Source organism: Ochotona princeps, chromosome 14 (assembly GCF_030435755.1).
Source record: "Ochotona princeps isolate mOchPri1 chromosome 14, mOchPri1.hap1, whole genome shotgun sequence".
In the NCBI taxonomy this organism is placed as follows: Eukaryota; Metazoa; Chordata; class Mammalia; order Lagomorpha; family Ochotonidae; genus Ochotona; species Ochotona princeps.
In genome coordinates this window covers 31,926,401-31,948,015 of record NC_080845.1, presented here as the reverse complement: position 1 = coordinate 31,948,015, position 21,615 = coordinate 31,926,401, and the positions used below count along the sequence as shown (strand labels likewise).

General features: G+C 44.0%; 1 protein-coding gene across 7 annotated transcripts in view; it reads left to right on the top strand.

Moving 5' to 3' along the window:
- Positions 1 to 21,615, top strand: part of UNC13B (unc-13 homolog B) — a 213,076-nt gene that overhangs the window by 90,116 nt on the left and 101,345 nt on the right. For 4 of the 7 annotated variants that reach the window (XM_058672173.1, XM_058672172.1, XM_058672177.1 and 1 more), the window contains exons 8-9: positions 10,428 to 10,463; positions 17,338 to 17,572. In XM_058672173.1, the coding sequence (XP_058528156.1) occupies positions 10,428 to 10,463; positions 17,338 to 17,572 (271 nt within the window). The remainder of the gene's footprint in view (positions 1 to 10,427; positions 10,464 to 17,337; positions 17,573 to 21,615) is intronic. The other 3 variants (XM_058672175.1, XM_058672174.1, XM_058672171.1) reach the window with 1 other exon arrangement.

Here is a 21,615-nt window from a genome sequence, read left to right as displayed (position 1 = left end):
TGTTGATTTCATTTCTCCAAGGCTAAGGAAATCCATTCAAGGTCCATTGGGTGACATAGTCCTCCTTAGAGTCTCCATTTGCCCAGATACTAGTTAGGGAGAGCTATCTGATTTGTTTTTCCCTCCATGGTACTAGATGTCCTGTGCAGGCCTCAGTGAACTTGTTATCATATCCCCTATGAGCATTTGGGCATGCTGTCCACTACTCAGGCCTCAACAAAGGTGGAGATGCAGTTCTCATGCATGTACTCCATGGTTCAGACCACAGATCCTGTGATTTTCACAGTGGTTGGAGTTCTGAGTCCAGTGATCTAGTTGTGGGGGTTTGCAAAGAAACCTCATTAGAGGTGACCCTCAATGTGACTCCTCTGTGTGCCATCCAGTGTGGGGTCCAGCTCAGTCCATCACCCACATCAGCCTACACACTGGTGGCTGCAGTTAATTGGTCACTTCTATCCCCAGCCCCATTTCCTGTGCAAACCAGTGAATGCTGTGGCCCAGCATAATCCTGTCCACCACACACTGGCCCTTACATACACCAGCAGAAGCTGCAGCCTAGTCAGAGCGACCTGCATTAACCCCCACTAGGCCTGTGCTCATCCCTGGTTCCTGTGCATGCTGGTACGTGCTGCAGACTTGTCCAGTCTGTTCTACATCCTGTTCAGCTCTCATACACATCAATGTACGTTGAAGCCTAGCTTAACTTCACCAGTCCCACTATTGAGTCCACACTCAGCTGGCAGGTGCCACAGACTATACAGCCAGGACCATACCCAGTTCTGGTTCTCATGCTCAGCAGTGGAAGTTGCAGCCCATGAGAGAGGTGCCCACAGTTTCTCTACTTGGCCCGCTCCCATCCCTGAATCTTGTACTTTCCAGGTGGTTCTATGGTCTAATTTGACAGGACCTGTCCCCTTCCTAGCATTTCCCAGCTGATGCTGCGGCAAAGCCCAACCAGCCTGCCCTTACTCTGGGCTCATGCATGTACCAGTGGATATGGTTGCTTAGCCAGCATGGATTTTTCCCTAACCCAGCTTATATGCAGGCCAACTGGTATTGTAGCCTTGCCCAGCCTTGGCATCCACCAGTGGCCCAGCCTTCCCCTAGTTCCAGCTCATGTTCGTGGGTGCTGCATCCTAGCCCATCCCAGCTAGCCCCCAGTCCTGAGTCTAATGTGAACTGGTGTTGGGTCCCAACCTTGCCCATTTTGCTCCCTGTCCTGGTTTGCAAATCTGCCAGTGGGTGTTAGAACTGGCCCAGCCTGGCCCGCCCCCAGACCTGACCCACACATATGCCAGTGGGCATTGCAGTGTGCCATGATCTGTGTTACTACTTGCCTTGATTCTTGGGCTGATCTGCAGGGACTGCGTCCTGAGAGAGGAGTTCCCTAATCTCCTCTCTCAGGTCTCTACACAATAGCAGATCTTGTGCACACAGGTGGTTCCTTGGCCCAGACTGATTTGGCCCGCTTTCTTTTCCGGCAGGAACAGCAGCCTTGCCTGACCTGCCTATACCCATTCTGGCTCCTACTGTTGGGTGTTAAGAGCCCAGCCATATCTGGTCCACCCCCAGTCCCAGCTCTCACATGGTTCAGTGGGTATAGAGACCTATCCTAGCCTGTCCTGCACCTACCCTGGCTCTTGTGAACACCAGTGGTTCCTGGAGTTTAGCCCAGTCTTGGACATCCCAGACCCAGTCCACACCCATGCTGCGGGATACTGCAGCCATATCCAGCCCAGTTTGCCATCTCTATTCCAGTTTTTTAGCTCACTAGTAGGAACTGCAGCCCAGCTATGGTGTCCACTTAGCTTCCAACCAGGCCTGCTGCTAGCCACAGTCTTGCTCATGCCAGTGGTTGCTCTGAGCCAGCCTGGCATAACCCATCATCCAGCTTGACCTTTATTATCAGATGCTTCAGCTTGGCCCTGCCCCAATTCCAGCTGTTGCTGGTGCGTGCTGCAGCCTAGCCCTACCCAGACTGTCCCCATCCCTGGCTTTCATGCAAACTGGTAGGTGCAGTAGCTTATCCCAGCCCAGCATGGGCTGCATCCCATCTTGGCTCATGCAAATACCAGAGTGCTATAGTTTGGCTTGGTCCTGCTCACTGTGTCCCCTGTAACCAATCCACACACCTGCTGACAAGGGAAGCAGTCCTGCTTGGCCTGACCAACACTCAGCCCTCACTAGCAGGAGCTACAGCCCACCAGAGGAGTTCCCCAGGTTCCCCCACCAGGCCTACTCCGAGTCCCGACCTCATGCATGCCAGCAGGTAATAGGCCTTATCCAGCAATCTGCCCCCAAGTGTTGGCCTTTGTGTGTGCTGATGAATGTTATGGCTGGCCCAACCCACATCTAATTCTTGGTTGTGCCTGCGGGTGCTACAGCCTGGATCAGTCCAGTCTGTTCACACTCCAGTACGCATGATTGTTGATGAGTTCCATGGTCATGCCTAGCTTAGCCTGTCACCACCCCAGCCCTCGAGCAAACCTGCTGGAATGACATTCCCACAAGGGTAAGCCCAGGATTCTCCACAGAATCTACTCCCAGACCTGGTTCTCTCGTGAGTTGGTTAGTATTGTGGCCCACCCTATCATGGACCACCCCTACCCCAACACTTCCTGGTGGGCACTGTGGATGAGTCCTGCCAGGCAGGCCACCCAGGCATGGCTTTTGTGTGTTCCAGTAGGTGGTGGTTGATACCAACAATCCCAGTTCAGGTCTCCCACTTGGAGAGTGTATTGGTTTGGCTCCAGAAGGTCCTGTGGTTTCCCTCCTCCAAACTACCCAGTCTCAGCCCTCTTGTTTATTTGAAAGTGCAGTAACCAGGTTGATGGAAGTCCCTGAGAAGTCATTGTTCACCTGTCATGTTCTCCCTTAGCAGTCCTCCCTCCCATACATCTCCAGACCTGTTACATTGAATAATCACAGCCCCCCATGCCCGCAGATCTCCATGTCTGGTCCTCTGGTAGTGTGCCATTCCAGCTTGGGACCCTGCCTGCCTACCCAGGGCTCACACACACACGGGGAGGTCCCTAGACCCTGTTTATTGGTGTACTGTCGTTTGCTCACCACATAATCTAATATATATTATATATATAATAGGCAACTATGCTGGCACACTGATATAGTTAATACAGATTTGGCAGTAGCTGGGCCTAGGATGTGTGCCAGCTATTAGCTGCTTTTCTCCCAGCAGTTAACACTTGCCTAAGTATAATGTAAGTGAGGCCATTGCCTACAGCTGGGGGAGATGCTGTTTCTTAATTAACGGTTCTTTATTACCATTGTCAAAGAAAGGAACATTTCTGTGGTACTTATCTATTCTTTCTAGAAAAAGGGAAGATAATAATTTCTGATGTTTGATTTTATTGTCCTTTAGGAGAAACCTAGTAATTAAGGCAAATTTAGTAATTCATAGGTGAGCTTTGTCATTGGGCAGATAACTGTTCATTTGGAGTCTGGGCTCAAGTTTCTGTCATTTTGGTATCATGGGAAAATTAACAATATTGGATTATTAATTGGTGATGAAATAACAGTTGCCTGAGTGCATCTTGTTTGATAATTATAGACTTTGTTTTTTGATGTGACTGTTTCTGATTTCTTACATTTTCCGGTAAAAACAGGATAGTCCATGCAGAAGGCAGTGACTGGATTTTGTTGTAACCTAGTCCATGTGGGGATTGGGGTCAGCGCAGAAAGTTTACCTTCTAGGAAAGAGGATTCCTTTTCTTTTGGGACCTATGTTTTTTGTTTGTTTGTTTGTTTTTCATTTACCTGTATTATCACTTTGAGCCAGCCTTCAAACTTAGTAGAGTAGCGAAGTGGCTTACTTCTCCATCATGGCAGGAGTGCTGTGTCTGGCTGAGACTGGCTTTTTGTCACATAGAAAACTTTTTTCTCTTAAGATTTATTTATTTTTTTATTGGAAAGTCAGATATGCAGAAAGGAGGAGAGCTAGGGAGGAAGATCTTCCATCCAATGATTCAATCTCCAAGTACCTGCAACAGACGGAGCTTTGCCAATCCATTCCAAAACCAGGAGCCAGGAGAATTTCTTCTAGGTCTCCCACACTGGTGCAGGGTCTCAAGGCTTTGGGCCATCTTCAACTGCTTTCCCAGGCCACAAGCAGGGAACTGGATAGGAAGTAGGGCCGCTGGGGTTAGAACCGATGCATATATGGGATCCCAGTGCGTGCAAGGTGAGGACTTTAACTGCTCGGCTACCTCACCAGGCCCACATAGAAAATTCTGTAACTGTTTTCACAGTGCAGCTCAAGAGTCATTGGCATAAGAGTTATTGAGATGCTTATTATAAAGACAAATACTGGTGGCTTCATAGCCTAACGCCTGTGTCGCATGACAGATTGCCTGGGTTTGAGTCACATCTGTAGTCTCCATTGGTTCCTACTTCTTATTGAAGTGTACCTTGTAAGACAGCAGAGGTTCAGGTTACAGGGTCACTTCCACTCGGTGGTGTCTGGCTTTTGCCTGGCCCAGTCTTGATTAGTTCAGGCCTTTTGGAGTCATTCAGTAGATGGGAACTCATTCACTGTCTGCTTTTTGCTCATCCTGTTTCTCTACCTCTTAAGTAAATGTTTAAAAAAAATCAATAAAATGACTTCGGGTCGAAAAGCTTGATTCTGAAAGAGAAAATAATAAATGTAGATTGTTAAGCTACTACAGGCCTTTTGAATTAGAAATTTCAAAGAGTATGGTCTGGGCCCAGCACAGTGGCCTAGCAGCAAAGTCCTCGCCTTGAATGTGCCAGGATCCCAAATAGGCGTTGGTTCTAATCCCGGCAGCTCCACTTCTCATCCAGCTCCCTGCTTATGGCCTGGGAAAGCAGGCGAGGATGACCCAAAGCCTTGGGACCCTGCACTCACATGGGAGACTTGGAGGAAGCTTCTGGCTTCTGGCTTCTGATTGGCGCAGCACCGGCCATTGTGGTCACTTGGGGAGTGAATCATCGAACGGAGGATCTTCCTCTCTGTCTGTCCTCCTCTCTATATCTGCCTTTCCAATAAAAATAAAAAATGTTTTTAAAAAAGAATAAGGTCTAGGGATTTGCATTTTATTTATTTTTTAAAAATTAAACTTTATTTACCTACTTGAAAGGTAGGATTGCAGAGAGAGAAGTTGAGACCTAGAATATTCCATCTGCTGGTCTTCTGCTCAAATGGCTACAATGATAAGGGGTGGACCATGCTTAAGCCTGGAACTCTATGTAGGTTTTCTGCATAAGTGGCAGAGTCCCTGGCACCTGGGTCATGTTCTGCTGATTTTCCAGGCGTGTTATTGGTGAGTTGTATTGGAAGTGGAGCAGTTGGGACGGAAATGGCACTCATATGGGATGCTGCATCATAGGTGTCTGCGTTATTTGCTGTGCCACAGTGCTGGCTCCAGGAATTTGCGCTTTATTTTTAAAATTTTTTAAGATTTTATTTTTAATTTTTATTGCAGCGTCAGTTATCTAGGGAGAGGAGGAAGAGGAAGAGCTTCTGTCCAATGGTTCACTTCCCAAGTGATCACCTTGGCCAGAGCTTCGCTGATCCAAAGCCAGGAACCAGGAGCTCTTCCAGGTCACCCATGTGGGTGCAGGGTCCCAATGCATTGGGCCATCTTCCACTGCTTTCCTAGGCCACAAGCAGGGAGCTGGATGGGAAGTGGAGCTGCCGGGATTAGAACCGGCGCCCATATGGGATTCTAGTGAATTCAAGGTGAGGACTTTAACCACTAGGCCACAGTGGTTAAATTTGCCTGGAATTTGCGCTTTAAAAAGAGGCTCAGCTACTTCTTGTTTAACTCAAATGTCACTTCTCTTAAAGAGTAAGAACCTGCTTTGTTGAGATGTGATTTCCCTCAGTATGGCACCTCCGTGTCTAGTGTTGGGAGGGGTCTAAAGGAAGCAGAGATGGTCCCCATATTCTGATAAATGTACCTTATATAAGGTTTTATCAAGTTTGTGATGATGTGAAAGTGATCCACATGCAGTAGAAGTGTTACTTCCCAGTTGCCAGTTTTGGTGTTTTCTGAGCTGTAATATAACACAATCGCAAGATGTGGCCCAGTGCCAGGGCCTCAGGCTCCACTCAGCCGCACAGTCAGGAGGACCAGCAGTCACATTCAGTTCAGCAGTGCACTGTGCTGCTAGCTGGAACGTTCCACAGGCTGTGCACGTACTAGATGCATTTTGAAACTAAGATACTTTCCAACCTAAGGATTCACCAGGATGTAATTTGAGAAGCATCTGTATAAGACTTAAAGTCTCACGCTTAAGAAACTTACAACCTAGGAGGTTAGAGATGAAATGGATTACAGAGAGGCAGGCTATGAAATAATCAAATTCCAAGACAGGCATTTATTTTTAAAGTGAATTTTATTAAGATATGATTTACATACAATAAAACTATTTGAGGGTCTAGTGCAGTAGCCTAATGGCTGAAGTCTTCACCTTGCACACATTGGGATCACATATGGGTACCAGTTTGTATCCAGGCAACCCTGCTTCCCATTCAGCTTCCTGTTTGGGCCTGGGAAAGCAGTTGAGGATGGCCCAAAGCCTTTGGACCCTGCACCTGCTTGGGAGATCTGGAAGAACTTTCAGGCTCCTGGCTTTGGGTCAGCTTAGCTCTGGCTGTTGCAGTCACTTAAGGAGTGAATCATTGGACGGAAGATCTTTCTCTCTGTCTCTTCTCTCTGTAAATCTGACTTTCCAATAAAAAAATCTTAATTAAAAACTATTTGAAGCATGTGGTTTGATTTAGTTTTGACTAAGTTAGGCTTAGTTATAGAAGCATGTGCCAGTGAAATTACCACCACGAAAAAGACGCAAAACACCTCTGTTATCTCTAAGCATCTCCTCTCGGTCTTTGCAGTTCATTCTCCCCACCTCCAGCTCCAGGGGACTAGGGCTCCAGGGCTTTCTGTCACCTAGATTGTTAGGTTTCTTAGACTTTTGTATAAATGAAATCATATGGTGTGTACACTTTTTGTGTGTACTCTGTGCCTTTGTGTCCATCAGTAATTTGTTTTCTTATCCTGCATGAGTGGGATAATGGATATACATCTTGTTTATTCATTATTTATCCAAAATTTAAAAAATATTTTCCATGATTTATCATTGTAGGGATTTCCCTCCTCCGTCTCCCCTTCCTTCTCCATTCTTCACCCAACCTCCCACTGCACCCCCCCGTGCCTGCCACCACCAACGCTGTTTTGGTTGCCAGTTCCCATGAACTTTTGAGACACCCTTGTATCTCTTCATCTGTATTCTTTTGGGACATCCTTTATAATAAATAAGTAAATTTTTTTTTTTTAAAAAAGGGCTAGCACAATGGCTCAGTGATTAAATCCTCGCTTTGCAGATGCTGGGTCCTGGCTACTCCATTTTTCACCTAGCTTCTTGCTTGTGGCCTGGGAAAGCAGTAGAGGATCAGCCAGAGCCTTGAGACTCTGTACTCACGTGGGAGACCTGTGAGAACATTGCAAGGAGATACAGGCAAGCAAGCCCTGCCTTCACGGGAGATCATACTGTGAAGACTGCCTGGTCTTCTGCTCCACATCTCTTTTCTGAGATCCACAGTCACGTGTCGAGTCATCTACTGGACATACTAGTTTGAGATGTCCGATACACACCTCAAAGTCAATACACCTAACCCCAAAGCTAACATCTCCCTCCGCCTGCCACCCTCAGACCTGATGTTACATCTATCCAGTAGCTCAATTTAAAAACCTAAGCAATCTTATTTAGTCATTATTAATTTTATGTTTATTTTACCACCAAAATACCTCATGAATATTATCTCCTTCATTCCATTTGTGATATCCCTAGTTCAAGGTATTATCCTGTGTGCAATAGCCTCCTTATCAGTGTACTCTATTGTACCAACAACCATTGGCCACATGACCACCACTCACTCACTTTTTATAAAAAGATTTATATATTTTTATTAGAAAGTCTGATTTACAGAGGAAAGGAGAAACAGAGAGAAAGATCTTTCATCTGCTGATTCATTCCCCAAGTGGCTGCAACAAATGGAGCTGAGCTGATCAGAAGCCGGGAGCTAGGAGCTTATTCTGGGTCTTCTACGTGGGTGCAGGGTCCCAAGGCTCTGGGTTATGCTTGACTGCTTTGCCAGGCCACAAGCAGGGAGCTGGATGAGAAGCAGAACAGCTGGGACACGAACCGGCGCCCATGTGGAATTCCTGTGCATGCAAGGTGACGATTTAGCCACTAGACTACCACTCTGGGCACCACTCTCTTTTTTAAAATGACAGATCTGACCCTTTGTCTTCCTTTGTGAAGGTGTGCTCTATGTTATCTTCCAGATAGTTCCTGATTTCTGGTATTAATTTCTAAACATTAAGGCCCCTCTCACCAGTCTCTTTGGTGACTCCACAGCCTGCTGTCCGGGCATGCTAAAACTGTATTTTCATGGAGCATGCTCTCGTATGGGTGATTTCCTTTTTGTGGAACAGTCCCACTTCTTCTCAGTGCTTTCAGCTGAGAGCCTTACTCTCCTCAGTAATTGTTCTACTAGCTGGTGGGATATTTGAATGTGTTTTGGGGTTGGGAAAGGACACTTGCTTAATGAACTTACAATGATACTGCCCTGGAGCAGTGAGTCTAGATCATTGGTTTGTCACAGGGTTGGTAGACCGGTAGGTGAGATCATATTTTTCATGTGATTTACTAATATAATAGATGGTTGTTGAGTGTTATCATGTAGAAGAGACTGCTGAGTGGGGATGCTGTGGATTACTCAAGGATGAGGTGTGATCACCCAGGCAGAGACTTCTTGGGACTGAGCAGTTATGGTGAGGAACAGCATTATCACCTGGCTAGAGCCAGTGAAGCTAATAGATGTTTTCATTTTCATTGAAAAAGAAGGTTACAGTCCTCTAGCAGTTGCTATGGCAACAGTGCTGTAGCCCAGGGGAATTTTCCTTTGCCCTCTCCTCCCCACCATGGTTAGAAAGTTAACTAAATTATTAAAATTTTTAGATGGCACACTAAATGAATATTCTCTCTGAAAGATGAGATGAAGTAATGTAAGTGGTCAGAAGAAGGTAAGTACCTAGGGGGCCAAAAAAAGGCAGACAGTGTATAGCTGAATTAAACAGCCTGTGACTGATTTATAGCTCACTCGCCCAAGATTGGGGTTAGCTTGGGCAGTGAAATCCAGCCTGGATTGGCATTATCCGCTGCTCCCAGCATTTTGAATCTTCTGCAAACTTTCAAGGGAACTGTACCTCTAGAACCACCAGGGCCTCCTGAATCAGGTGTTGAAGATTCCTTAGTAGATCTCAGACCTGTCAGAGTATGCAGATCAGGGGGCTGTTTTCTCTCTGCCACCTGTTTTATTAGGAACCTATAAGGGAAGCAGGAACTTGGCATATGACAAAATGAGAACAAGTGCTGCTTCCTCGTCTTGTACATGGGATTGTGATAAACACTTTGCATACTTTTTTCTTGTATAATCTTTATAATAATTCAAGACTTATGCTGCTATTATTCTTGTATTATAGATGAGGAGATGACTTTAACTTTTCCAAGACCTGATGGCTAGTGAGTGGCACAGTTGGAAGAGCTGAGCATTGGTTATGAAAACCCATGTGAAGAAGGAAGCTCAGTCCTGCTTAGGAGCGGAAATCTATTGTTAGAGACTTCTTTGTCGCAGTTAGTTACCTCATATTCAGTGTGGGTATGAGATAATTTTCAACTTAATTCAGACCAATTTTGAACAATGAATGGAAAAATTTTCAGGTTTTTTTTGTCATTCACGGCTTCTGTGTTAAAATGGATTTTATTAAATTATGAGCAAGGCAGACAAAATGAGTTTCCAAGGATTAAATAGGTAGCAGTGTTTTATTGCATATTGGAAAATGAGAAATTAAGTTCTAGCGAGGTGGACATTACCATTCCTCATTGTCTTCCCTTTCAGCACAGAACAGCTCAATGGGCATCTTCTCTGTTAGGTGAGGGACTCGCTCCCTTATACACGGTGTCGGGCTGAGCTTCCTGGGGATGGGCTGTGGCAGGTGTAGAGGTGGTGAACCCAGACAGAGAGAAAGGTTGCTTAGAGACCTGAGATGGCATTCTATTCACATTGACCAAGGAAAGGCCAGATGAGGTCCAAAACGATGATCAGAAAGACCTGGGCCGGGAGGTAGGAAACATTGAGAAAGCAATTGTATTTTGTTTTATTTTTGTTGTTCATAACAAATAGCAAAGAGCAAGAACACTTTGTAGGTTTGTCTCATGTTAGATAGAAGCCAGGTAGCCTATATGTTTTTCAAAGTTAATAGAATTAAGGATATTATAGGTTAAAGTAAGGCATACGATAATTGGTGGCCTGGGGAAATGACTTTTGAATTTCTTCTAAAACTCTCTGTCACTTCTCTTTTGCTTCTTTATGGTTTTCTTAGGTCACTGGAGCTATTTGGGCTGGGGAGAGCAGCAGAGTACGTAAGAATTTAAATTTCTTATAATTTTCTTGATCTAACCCATTACTATACTTCTGCTGAACTGTGAAGCTGGATATTCATGCATACGAGCATATATAACCCTATTTTCCTCTCTCCCGCTTAAAATTCAGGAGTCACTTGTAGTAGAATGTTACATCCTTCCAGTCTGGTTTCTTGAGGACTTGTGTGTGTGTGTGTGTCTGTCTGTCTGAGAAATTTCAGACCAAAGTCCCGGTTATAATCCTAACAGAATCTCCTGATTTGGGGATTTTGAAGATCTTTAGTTGAGAGAGTGTGTGAAAGAGTTCCCATCTCTTGATTACCCAATTACCCAATGGAGTGAGGCCAGGCTAAAGCCAGGCATAAAGAGTTCAATCTAGATCTCGCATATGGGTGACAAGGACCCAACTACTTAAGAAGTTATCTGTTATCTTCCAGAGTGAGTTTGCATTAGCGGGAAACTGGAGTTAGGAGTGGAGCTGGGACTTGAAGCAAGGCTCCCTGATATGGGATGTGGGCATGCTATCCAGTGTTTTAACCACTAAGCCAGACCCCTGCCTCAGGATCTCCTGGGTGTCTTTCTTTATAACACTGAGACTGAGGAGATAGGTAGAGCTGACTGCTTTCCTGGCTTTATCAGCCTAGCAGAATTCCAGCCGTAAACCTGATTTCATAAAGGCTGGGGACACTGGTTTGACTATTTTTGAAGCAGCCCAATTTGACCAGAGACTACCTTAGCTCAGCTTAGAGAGTAAGCAGCCAGTTCTTTCTAGCAAAATATATAGTCTCAAGCTGATGTAATTAGCTGTGTGGCACATCGGACAGCTGATCTGGTTGACTGAATGATTAGGTGTTCAGCAGATGCTGAGAGGTCAAATTTTGCCCTGTTGTTAGACTTCTCCATGAAATTTATACAATCCGGGCCCGGTGGCGTGGCCTCGAGGCTAAAGTCCTCACCTTGAATGTGCCAGGATCCCATATGGGCGCCGGTTCTAATCCCGGCTGCTCCACTTCCCATCCAGCTCCCTGCTTGTGGCCTGGGAAAGCAGTGGAGGATGGCCCCAATGCTTTGGGACCCGGCGCCCATGGGAGACCCGGAAGAGGTTCCAGGTTCCTGGCTTCAGATCAGCACAGAAACGGCCGTTGCAGTCACTTGGGGAGTGAATCATCGGACGGAAGATCTTCCTCTCTGTCTCTCCTCCTCTCTGTATATCTGACTTTGTAATAAAAGTAAATAAATCTTTAAAAAAAATTATACAATCCATTATTGCTGTCCTGAATATTTCTGTTAGGAAATTGCTCAAAAGCAGCCTGATAGAACTCTGATAAGTTAAGTTCATGAATAAAAGCATACACACTTCTGTGGTTAATAAAGTTCAAGTTGTACTCTGCATTTTAAGACATGGACTTAACCCAGGAGTTCTATGAACCTGAGAGCCTTGTGTCATTTAGTTTCATTTGACTGCCTACTGCATGCTTGCAGATCTATTTTTCTCTTAAGATAGATTATTTTCCCTACTCTAATTTTCCAGGTTTATTTTTTATCATTTACTCCTATACTCATGTACCTGACACTTAAAACTACAGAATATTTTGCAAAAATATATAGTTTTTTAAAAGTTATTTTTAATTTTTTTTGAAAGGCAGAGTTGCAGGTTACAGAGAGAAGGGTGAGGGGAGACACAGAGGTTAATTTGGTCCTCAAACAGCCAAAACAGCTGGAGTGAGGGTTGTCCACACCTGAAGCCAGGAGCTTCTTCTGGGTCTCCCACGTGGCGGCACTTGGGCAGTCCTCTACTGATTTTCTAGACACATTAGCAGGGTGCTGTATGGGAACTTGAGCAACTGGGACTTGAAGTGAAACACATTTAAGGATGTTGGCACTGCAGGTGACTACGCCACAGTGCTGGCTGTATATGTGGTTTTGCCAACCATTGCTCCTCACTTCCCTAAAAAAAAAAAAAAAAAAGGGAAAAAAGAAAACAAACAAAAAAAACCCTTGAAGATTTATTTATTCATTTGAAAGGCAGAGCTACAGAGAAAGAGAGGAGAGACTGAGGGGGAGAGATTGTCCATCCACTGGCTCAGTCCCCAACTAATTAGTTCCAATGACTGGGACCAAGCCAGGAGCGTGGGGCTTTTTCAGGTTTGCAGATGGGTGCGGGGCCCAAGCACTTGGGCCATCTGCTGCTGCTGCTTTCCTAGGCCATCAGCAAGAAGCTGGACTGAAAGCAGAGCAGCTAGGACACAGCTGTGTCCAAATGCGATGTCAGCATTGCAGGTGCTATGCCATAGCATCAGTCCCAACCACAGGGCCTTTAATCATTATTTTTATTCAGATTCTCAAAGGTATTTCCTCTCCCCCTGAAAATTTTTTTTAAGATTTATTTATTTTAATTGGAAAAGCAGATATGCAGAGGAGAGATAGAGGGAAAAATTTCCCGTCCATTGGTTCACTCCCCAAGTGACCACAACAGCCGGAGCTGAGCTGATTTGAGTCAAGGAGCCAAGTGCTTCTTCTGGGTCTCCCATGTGGGTGCATGGTCCCAAGGCTTTGGGCCATCCTCCACTACACTCCCAGGCCATAAGCAGGGAGCTGGATGGGAAGTAGAGCAGCCAGGATTAGGACCGGCGCCCATATGGGTTCCCAGTGCATGTAAGCTAAGTATTTTGCCACTAGGCCATCGTTCCAGGGTCTCCGCCCTCCCCATCTTTGTAATTTTTATCTACTGAAAACCCACATGTTCTTCAAAGCCATCTGTTCCATAAAGCTTTGCAAACTTACCTTATCAGGAAATAGGCTTACCTTTTTTTCAACTCATTGTTGTTTAAGACTTGGTTTGTGCTATTTTCATTGCAGTAGCTTCCTTGTTTAACAGTTCAGTATCTGTGTTCCTATTTTCTCTCTCCTATGAAATTGACTATATGTATTCTGTGCATATGGACCTTCAGTAAATATAGGAGGACTTTAAAGGATTCTTAGAAAGTGAAATGAAAATAGACATTTATTTAGGTACAGAAAATTTTGAAATCCATGTTCCGAAAAGTTCATGGAAAATGCATATTAGGCATGGCTGTAAAGCATTATATTAAGATTAAATGTTTTCAGTGCATCTTCCATGAGCCTTTTGAAGTGCTCTAGTATTCCCATGAATAATGTGATTAGTCTTTTTATACCACCCTTCCCACTGAGGCTTTTGGCCTGTTACCCTCAGAGTTAGTGCCCAGCTCCTACCTTGGACTGCATGGCCCAACTCTGCACTCAGCCTGCTCCTCTTTCTCTGCAGAGCCACGTGTTTCCGCCTCTAACTGACCATGTGCTGTGGCACAGATTGTAGAACCCGTAAGAAAGGATAACTAGCACAGGAAGACACAGTTTATAATCTCAAGCGGAAGTGCCACACGTTTTCCTTGATTTCCCTGTGTTGTTTTCTCATCAGCTGTGGTCGGGTCAGGAGGTTTATTTCCTGGGGGAATTGGGGTTGCAGTAGGGGAGAAAACTGGCATTTGTCTCGCCTTATTTGTTTATTTATTTTGCTTGGTGGTTTTTTTTTTTTTTTTTTTTTTTTTTTTTTTTTTTTTTTGCTTTGTTTCAGCTCCCTTGTGTTTTCTTTTTTCTGCCCTCTTGCTTTTCATATTGTAATCTAGCTAAGATGAATCCACTGTGCCTACATGGCACAGCGCCACGATAGTGAGGCTGAGGCTGAAGTCTTCTGCGGAGAGGGTGTGTGTGTGTGTGTGTGTGTGTGTGTGTAAGATGTAGTTACTTATTTGAAAGAGAGAAAGAGGGAGGTTTTCTAACTGCTGGTTCATTTCCCAGATGGTTGCATATCTAGGCCTAGGCCAGGAGTCAGCAACTTCTAGATATCTCATAAGCGTGCAGGGGCCTAAATATGTGGGTCATTTTCCACTGCTTTCCCAGGCCATTGGTCAGGGAGCTGAATGGAAGAGTTGCAGCCAGGACTCGAAGTAGCTCCCATCTGGAATGCTGGTGTTGTAGGCAGTGGCTTTACCCATTGTGGCACAGTGCCATCCCTGAGAAAGTTTTCATAAGTGGCTAAGTAATGCTCGAATGTGACTTTCTGATCAGATATCTGGAGGTCTTATGGAATAATTTGGAGGGATCCAGTATAAAGAAAAGCTGTTCAGGCAAATTCTGATTGAAGAAATACTTTGTTTCTTTTCTTTAAAAAAAAAAAAAGTTTATCTTTCATCTACTTGAAAAAGCAGAAAGACAGAAATATCCTCCATCCCTTGTTCACCCTCTAAATACCTGTATTAGCCAGATGGCACCTGGCCAAAACTAGGAGCTGAGAACTCCCTCTGCTTCTCACATGAGTGATAGGGGCTCAAGCCATCGTCTGCTGTTTCCCAGGTTGCATTAGCAGAAAGCTGTGTTGGAAGCACAGCGGCGGGGAATCAAACCAGGACTCTGATATGGGATGCAGGCATCGAGTGGTTCACTTGCAGCACCAGAATGCCTATCCCACATGGTCTATTACCATTTACTTTTTATTTCTTCAACGTAAAAATATTGGTTTGAGCATTTGCCTCAGCTGTTGATACAGCTGCTTAGGATACATGTGTCTGGTGCCAGAGTGTCCCGGATCAATTCACAGCTCTGCCTCTTAGCCCAGCTTTCTGTTGGTGTGTGCACAGGCAAGCAGCAAGTGCAAGGCTTGGGTCTTTGCCACTCATGTGGAATAGCTGGGTTGCATTCTTAGAGTCAGCCTGGCCTAGCCCTGGTGTTTGTGGGTACTTAGGGAGTGAGTCAGTGAACAAAAAGTCAATCTTTCCTCCCTCCCCCTTCTTTCTCTTCCCCTCCCCTCACTTTTTACCCTTCCTCTCTTTCCCGCTCCTCCCTCCCTCCCTCCTTTTCTTCCTCTCTGCTTTTCAAACAGGTGAAAATTGGTTAACCTTTAGCAAAGTTCTGGAGTTATCCATAAGTTATATCCTTAAGTAGCAAAACTGAAACGGAAACCATAAAACACAGGCATTATTTTGGAGTGATCGATCAGATGCAGTGAGTGAGAAAGGGTCTATTTGAGGTACTTCCTGGCTTTGGGTCATGGGTTTCTAACTAAGCTTGGCTGAGCTGCCCCCGTTGACCTCATAATGTACAGGATTTTCTATTGCTGTGCTTCTTTGGAGACCCAGTCCTGGCTCTCTGGATCGTTGCTAATACTTAGGCTGCCAGAGGTATTCCCATGAAAAGTAGCCTCCCATCTGTTGCCTTTGTTGCCTCTGCCCCCTCATCTGTATGCGTGAATGTGGAGAGTCCAGCACTGACTTCTGCAAACTTAGTCCTTCCATGAATTCAGGAAGAATAAAGCCTGAATGGCATATTGCTTGTCTCTTGATCCTTTGATTCCCTCCCCACCCCTGCCCACCCACCCCCCATTTTTTTCTTGTTTTCAGAACAACAAATGCATCAAGGGGTCAAAACAGTGCTTCCAAAATCCTTTTCCTATTTTGTAATCCATCACCAGAATGATTTGTAACCAGAATGTGTTGCATTCTTACTGTTTGTTTTTGGTTCTGCCTTTATTGCTCCTCCTCTGGTCAAAGGATCCTCCTAGTATTTCATTTAACCAGCAGATGTTCCTCATAATGGTTACTGACCACTTAATGATTAACCTCTTCCCCATGCTGCTTCACCCCACTTTCTGATGACTACTTTTCTTGTTTTTGTGTTACCATAAACTCAAATGATAAAAATCTCAGAAGCACTTCTGCTTTTCCCTATCCTGAGCCTTCCGTTATTGCTGAAAACTCAAATACTCCTGAACTGTACCCTCAAACCTTGCCTGGAATTCAAAGCTTGTTCTTCCTAGTTTGCAAAACCCCTACTTTGGATTCCTGTATCTCTTGGTGAAATTATTATCTACCAAGTTGTTCAACATTTCCCTAATCACCTTCTATTTTTTTTTTTCAGAGTTTGGATCCCCCCCCACTAATTTATTAACTCCTTTCCCATTTTCACTGGGTTAATACAGTTCCTTATGTCCAAGCAGTTGTCAAACCTAACCTTTAAAGGTCTTCCGGAGGCCTTCAGTGCTAACACAATGATCTTTAGAACTACTACTATGAGGGCCCGGTGGCGTGGCCTAGCGGCTAAAGTCCTCACCTTGAAAGCGCCGGGATCCCATATGGGCGCCTGTTCTAATCCCGGCAGCTCCGCTTCCCATCCAGCTCTCTGCTTGTGGCCTGGGAAAGCAGTCGAGGACGGCCCAAGGCTTTGGGACCCTGCACCCGCGTGGGAGACCTGGAAGAGGTTCCAGGTTCCTGGCTTCGGATCGGGGCACCGGTCCGTTGCGGCTCACTTGGGGAGTGAATCATCAGATGGAAGATCTTCCTCTCTGTCTCTCCTCCTCTGTATATCCGGCTTTCCAATAATAATAAAATCTTAAAAAAAAAAAAACTACTACTATGAGGAATCCATTATCTGCTGGAAGTATCTATCTTTCTGGAGGGTTAATGTGTCTTTTCCTCATTGTGAGCAGTGTAGAGCTTTGCAAGAAAGGACACATGGGACCTGATTGGTCAAACACGTTACAGGTAAAATGTCAGAGAGGTTCTTCTGTAAAGTAGTCTGCAAAAGCCCAGTGGTGATCTATAACTATTATCATTTTAGCTAACATTAAGAAAAAGTGTAGCCAATCAGGTGCTCGTCAGAAAAGCAGAAATACATGAAATTGTCACTGCTGTTAAATCAGGTTGGCTATATTGTCAGCAGGGTCTCCTCAGCAAGTGCCTGGGTTTTCCTTTTTTCTCAGCCAGGTTCCCCATGGGAATTCTGAACCCAGGGTCTGAGTGCTTGCAAGATGTTAGAAAAGCCAGAGTGGTTTGATTAAATGTGTTTATTTCACAGCTTTTGAAGATGCTGATAGTGCCGTCGATGACCGAGACAGTGACTATCGAAGTGAGACCAGCAATAGCTTCCCACCTCCTTACCATACAACTTGCCAGCCCAATGCATCTGTGCACCAGTTCTCTGTGCCAATGCGATTGCCACAGCAGCTGCTGCTTCAGGGTGGTTCCCGAGACTCCTGTAATGACTCTATGCAAAGCTATGACCTCGATTATCCAGAGCGGCGGGCTCTCAGGTGGGTATTGGAAACAAAGGACTTTTTCTGTCTCCTAGCCCAGTCCCCTGTTGCAGCTAACAAGAAGGATTTGGGTGCTTTAGCCTGAGGTGACAGTGGAAGTGTAGCAGTATTATGGTGAGCCAAGCTACTGTTAATTTATGCCAATTCTCAGCTTGTTTTTCTTCTATACACTCACTATTGTGCATTTCCACCAGAAATACTTCGCTGTGTGTTCAGTGATTCTAAGCTGGTAAGGTCATGCCTACCTTGAGCGGATGGTTGCCTCTCTGCCTGGTACCCTTCTCCGAGATTTAAAACAAGAAAATACAGATATATGCGTAATGTTTGGATAATCTTGTCACCTAAATATTTGCTGAGAAACCTGAAAATCAGTATGATCTAACCATGGCATATTTGGTACCTTTGCTGAGACTCTGCTGTAATTTTATTAGTTACTTAAATACATAAAACATTTTAAAACAGTGGTAATGTACAATGCCACACACAATCAAGAGTCTACCACATGTAACTATGGTTCCTTGCCTTCTCCCAGTTCTCTTCCCTTTGCTTATTTCTCATGTGTCCTTCTGTAGACTACTGTTATATGTTTATGAATATAAAAGCAAGTGCGGGCCCGGTGGCGTGGCCTAGCGGCTAAAGTCCTCACCTTGAAAGCCCCGGGATCCCATATGGGCGCCGGTTCTAATCCCGGCAGCTCCACTTCCCATCCAGCTCCCTGCTTGTGGCCTGGGAAAGCAGTTGAGGACGGCCCAAAGCTTTGGGACCCTGCACCCGCGTGGGAGACCCGGAAGAGGTTCCTGGTTCCCAGCATCGGATTGGCGCGTACTGGCCCGTTGCGGCTCACTTGGGGAGTGAATCATCAGATGGAAGATCTTCCTCTCTGTCTCTCCTCCTCTTTGTATATCCGGCCTTCCAATAATAATAATAAAATCTTTAAAAAAAAAAAAAAAAGCAAGTGCATACTACAGCAGGACCCTGGGTTCATATTAGATGGCGGTCACCCATCCCTGGGTACTGGAACATTTGGGAGGCTGGGTGTGGCTTCCCCCAATAACTCTTCCCTTCCGCTACAGACAAGAAGAAATAGAGAGTTTGGAAACTGATTTCATCTACTTTTTCCCTAACTCTTAATCCTTCTCACCCTGGTGTAATCATCATCATTACCAAAAAAAAAAAAAAAAAGTACATAGATACATGCTTCTTTCATCCTTCAATTTTTTTGTGGGAAAGTTTCAAGCTTAAAAGTTAAAGAAGACAGTGAACATTCACCTCTGTGTTGCCTAGATCTGCCAGTTGTATTAACATTTTGCCATGTTTGTTTTACCTCATTTTCCCTAATATTTATTCACATACAGGTTTTTTTGAGAACCATTTAAAAATGAGTCACAAGCATCATATTACTGTAGTATGTAAACACTCAGAGAAGATTTTTCTCTTTTGTGACGTTAGTACTGTGATCACACTCAAGAAATTTAATGATATAATGATGTTGTCTAGTATATGGACCATATTTAAATTTATCCAGTTTCTTTAAATTTTTTTTCCATTTTTGATTCAGAGCCAGTCATGAATCTTGGCATTTGATTTTCTTGTTTCTTTAGTCCCCTTTAATTTGACAAAGTTCCTTTTTTTTTCTGGTCTTTTAAGTCAATTTTTAAGTAACCTTTTTCTTTTACAATTTTTTTTATGTGGTAAGAGAAAAAGAGACAGAGAAAGAAAGAGACAGAAAAATTTTCCATCATCTTGTTCATGCCCTAGATGACTGCAACAGTCAGTACTTGGCCAGGCAGAAGCCAGAAGCTTCATCCTGCTCTCCCATGTGGATGACAGAGGGCCAAATACTTGAGCCATCTTTCACTGCTCTTCCCAGACATTAGCAGGAAGTTGGGTCAGAAGGGGAGCAGCCAGGATATGAACCAACACCCATATGCCAATATTACAGGAGGTGGTTTCACTGACTGATGCTATAGTACCAGTCCCTTCTGTATTGGGAATGTCTGTCTGTCTGTCTGTTTATCTATCTATTTATCTTTCTATCTTCCTGATTGTTTATTCATTTTTAAAATCAAGATAAACATTTTTGGCAAAAATACTACATAGAGTGATGGAGTCAGGAGCCAGCAACTCGAAATGGGTCTCTACACAGGTAGCAGGGGCCCATGTACTTGGGCTGTCTTTCTCTGTCTTCCCAGGTTGCAGTGACAGGAAGATAGACTGGAAGTAGAGTAGCCCGGACTCAAACCGGCACTCTGAAATTGAATGCAGGTAGTAGAAGCAGCTTAACTCTCTGTGCTACCTTGCTAGGCCTTAAAATGGTTTTTAAGTAGACTATATTACAGATATTTTGACTTGATATTTGAAGTGATACCTCTTTTAAAAGAGCATTGGTTTCTGTGCTTTTGTGTTTCTGTAAACACTGAGTTCATGGAAATAGTCTAGGTCCTTAAGTTATACAGTTGTTTTAGCAAGAACCTCTAGAGTCCTGGAGGGAGCTTCCATGTGTGTTGTTACGTACTCTACAGTAATTATAGAATTTAAAAAAAAGATTTACTTATTTTAAAACTCAAAGTGAGAAAGAGAGAGAATGTTTTTCCTTGCTGGTTCACTATGCAGTTGGCCACAGTGGCCAGCTCTGGTCCAGCTCACCCATGTGGGTGCAGGGCCCAACCATTAGGACCAGCCTCTACTGCTTTCCCAGGCCATTTGCAGGGAGCTGGATCATAAATAGAGCAGGTGGGACATGAACTGGTACCCATATGAGGTGCCAGCAATCACAGGTGGTGGCTTTACCTGTCACATCACAAGGCTGGTCCCAATTATAAAATTTTAAAAATAGATCATTACGTTTCCTGTAGTCATGGATATTTGTTGATTTAAATTGGAACTATGAAGACTTCTTCCTGGCTAGAGTTAAGTTTAGTTTGGAATTTTGGAGAATACTGGGGAGTAATGAAACTGCATATAAAACAGTATGCTAAGTAAGATTTATTCACTCAACCAAATGTGCTTTGACTTCATGGAGTCCAAAATAGCAGTTTTTTTTTTTTTAATAGGATTTGGGGTTTGACAACAGAATTAGACTTCATTAAATACTATATAGCCTAAGAATTTCTAGTGTAGAGAGGGGTCACAAAAATTATCAGTCTTACCCTAGAAAGCTTTTAATGATTCACTTTATTCTTGTTTCTGTTTCCTAAATAAATGCTATTGGATATTAGAACTATGAGAGCACACTGAGAACTGACAAGCTCCTAGTCTGTGGGGCCTCTCTACACTGCTACTTCAGTACCCATGAAGCAGGCAGTCTAACCTAACTGAAAGAAAGGTCAGCTGTTTTGGGCATGTAGCTTCTGCTACTACAATCTGTATATGTTTTCATTTGATTATGATCCTTAGTGTGTATGGTCTTTAGATCTCATAAACAACAATTGCAATATTTTAAATAATTTGTGACTTTTGTTAATGTGATCAGATTACACTTTTAAATTTTTGTAATATATGTATATTTACTTGTTAGGAGAAATGTTTGACTATATTCTTGACTGTGTATCTCAAATATGACTTTCAGCATATTATCAGCTTAGCTTTTTAAAAGATAATTATTTATTTGAAAGGCAGAGTTAAAAAGAACGAACAGGAAACTGATTTTCCATCCTGTGGTTAAATTTCCAAATGGCTCCAGTAGCCAGGACTGGGCCAGGCTGAAGCCAGGAACCAGGATTTTGTGGGTGCAGGGGCTTAAGTACTTGGACAATCCTCCACTGCTTTCCCAGGTGCATTAGCAGGGAGCTGGATCGGACATGACAAGTGGTATCAAGTAACTAAGAATTGTTATTATAGCTACTCGTTTCCTGGTATAGAAAAATCTGTTTGCCCTAATATAGTATTCAAAACATGTGGATTTCTTATTCATATTTTTTAACCTGAATAAATTTTATCAAATTGGCAATTTTACTACTCATGTTTCCTTGTTGAATGTATACTAATTCTTATAACTTTTTTCTTCCTTTTTCCTGTCTTTTTTTTTCCTTCACCTTACT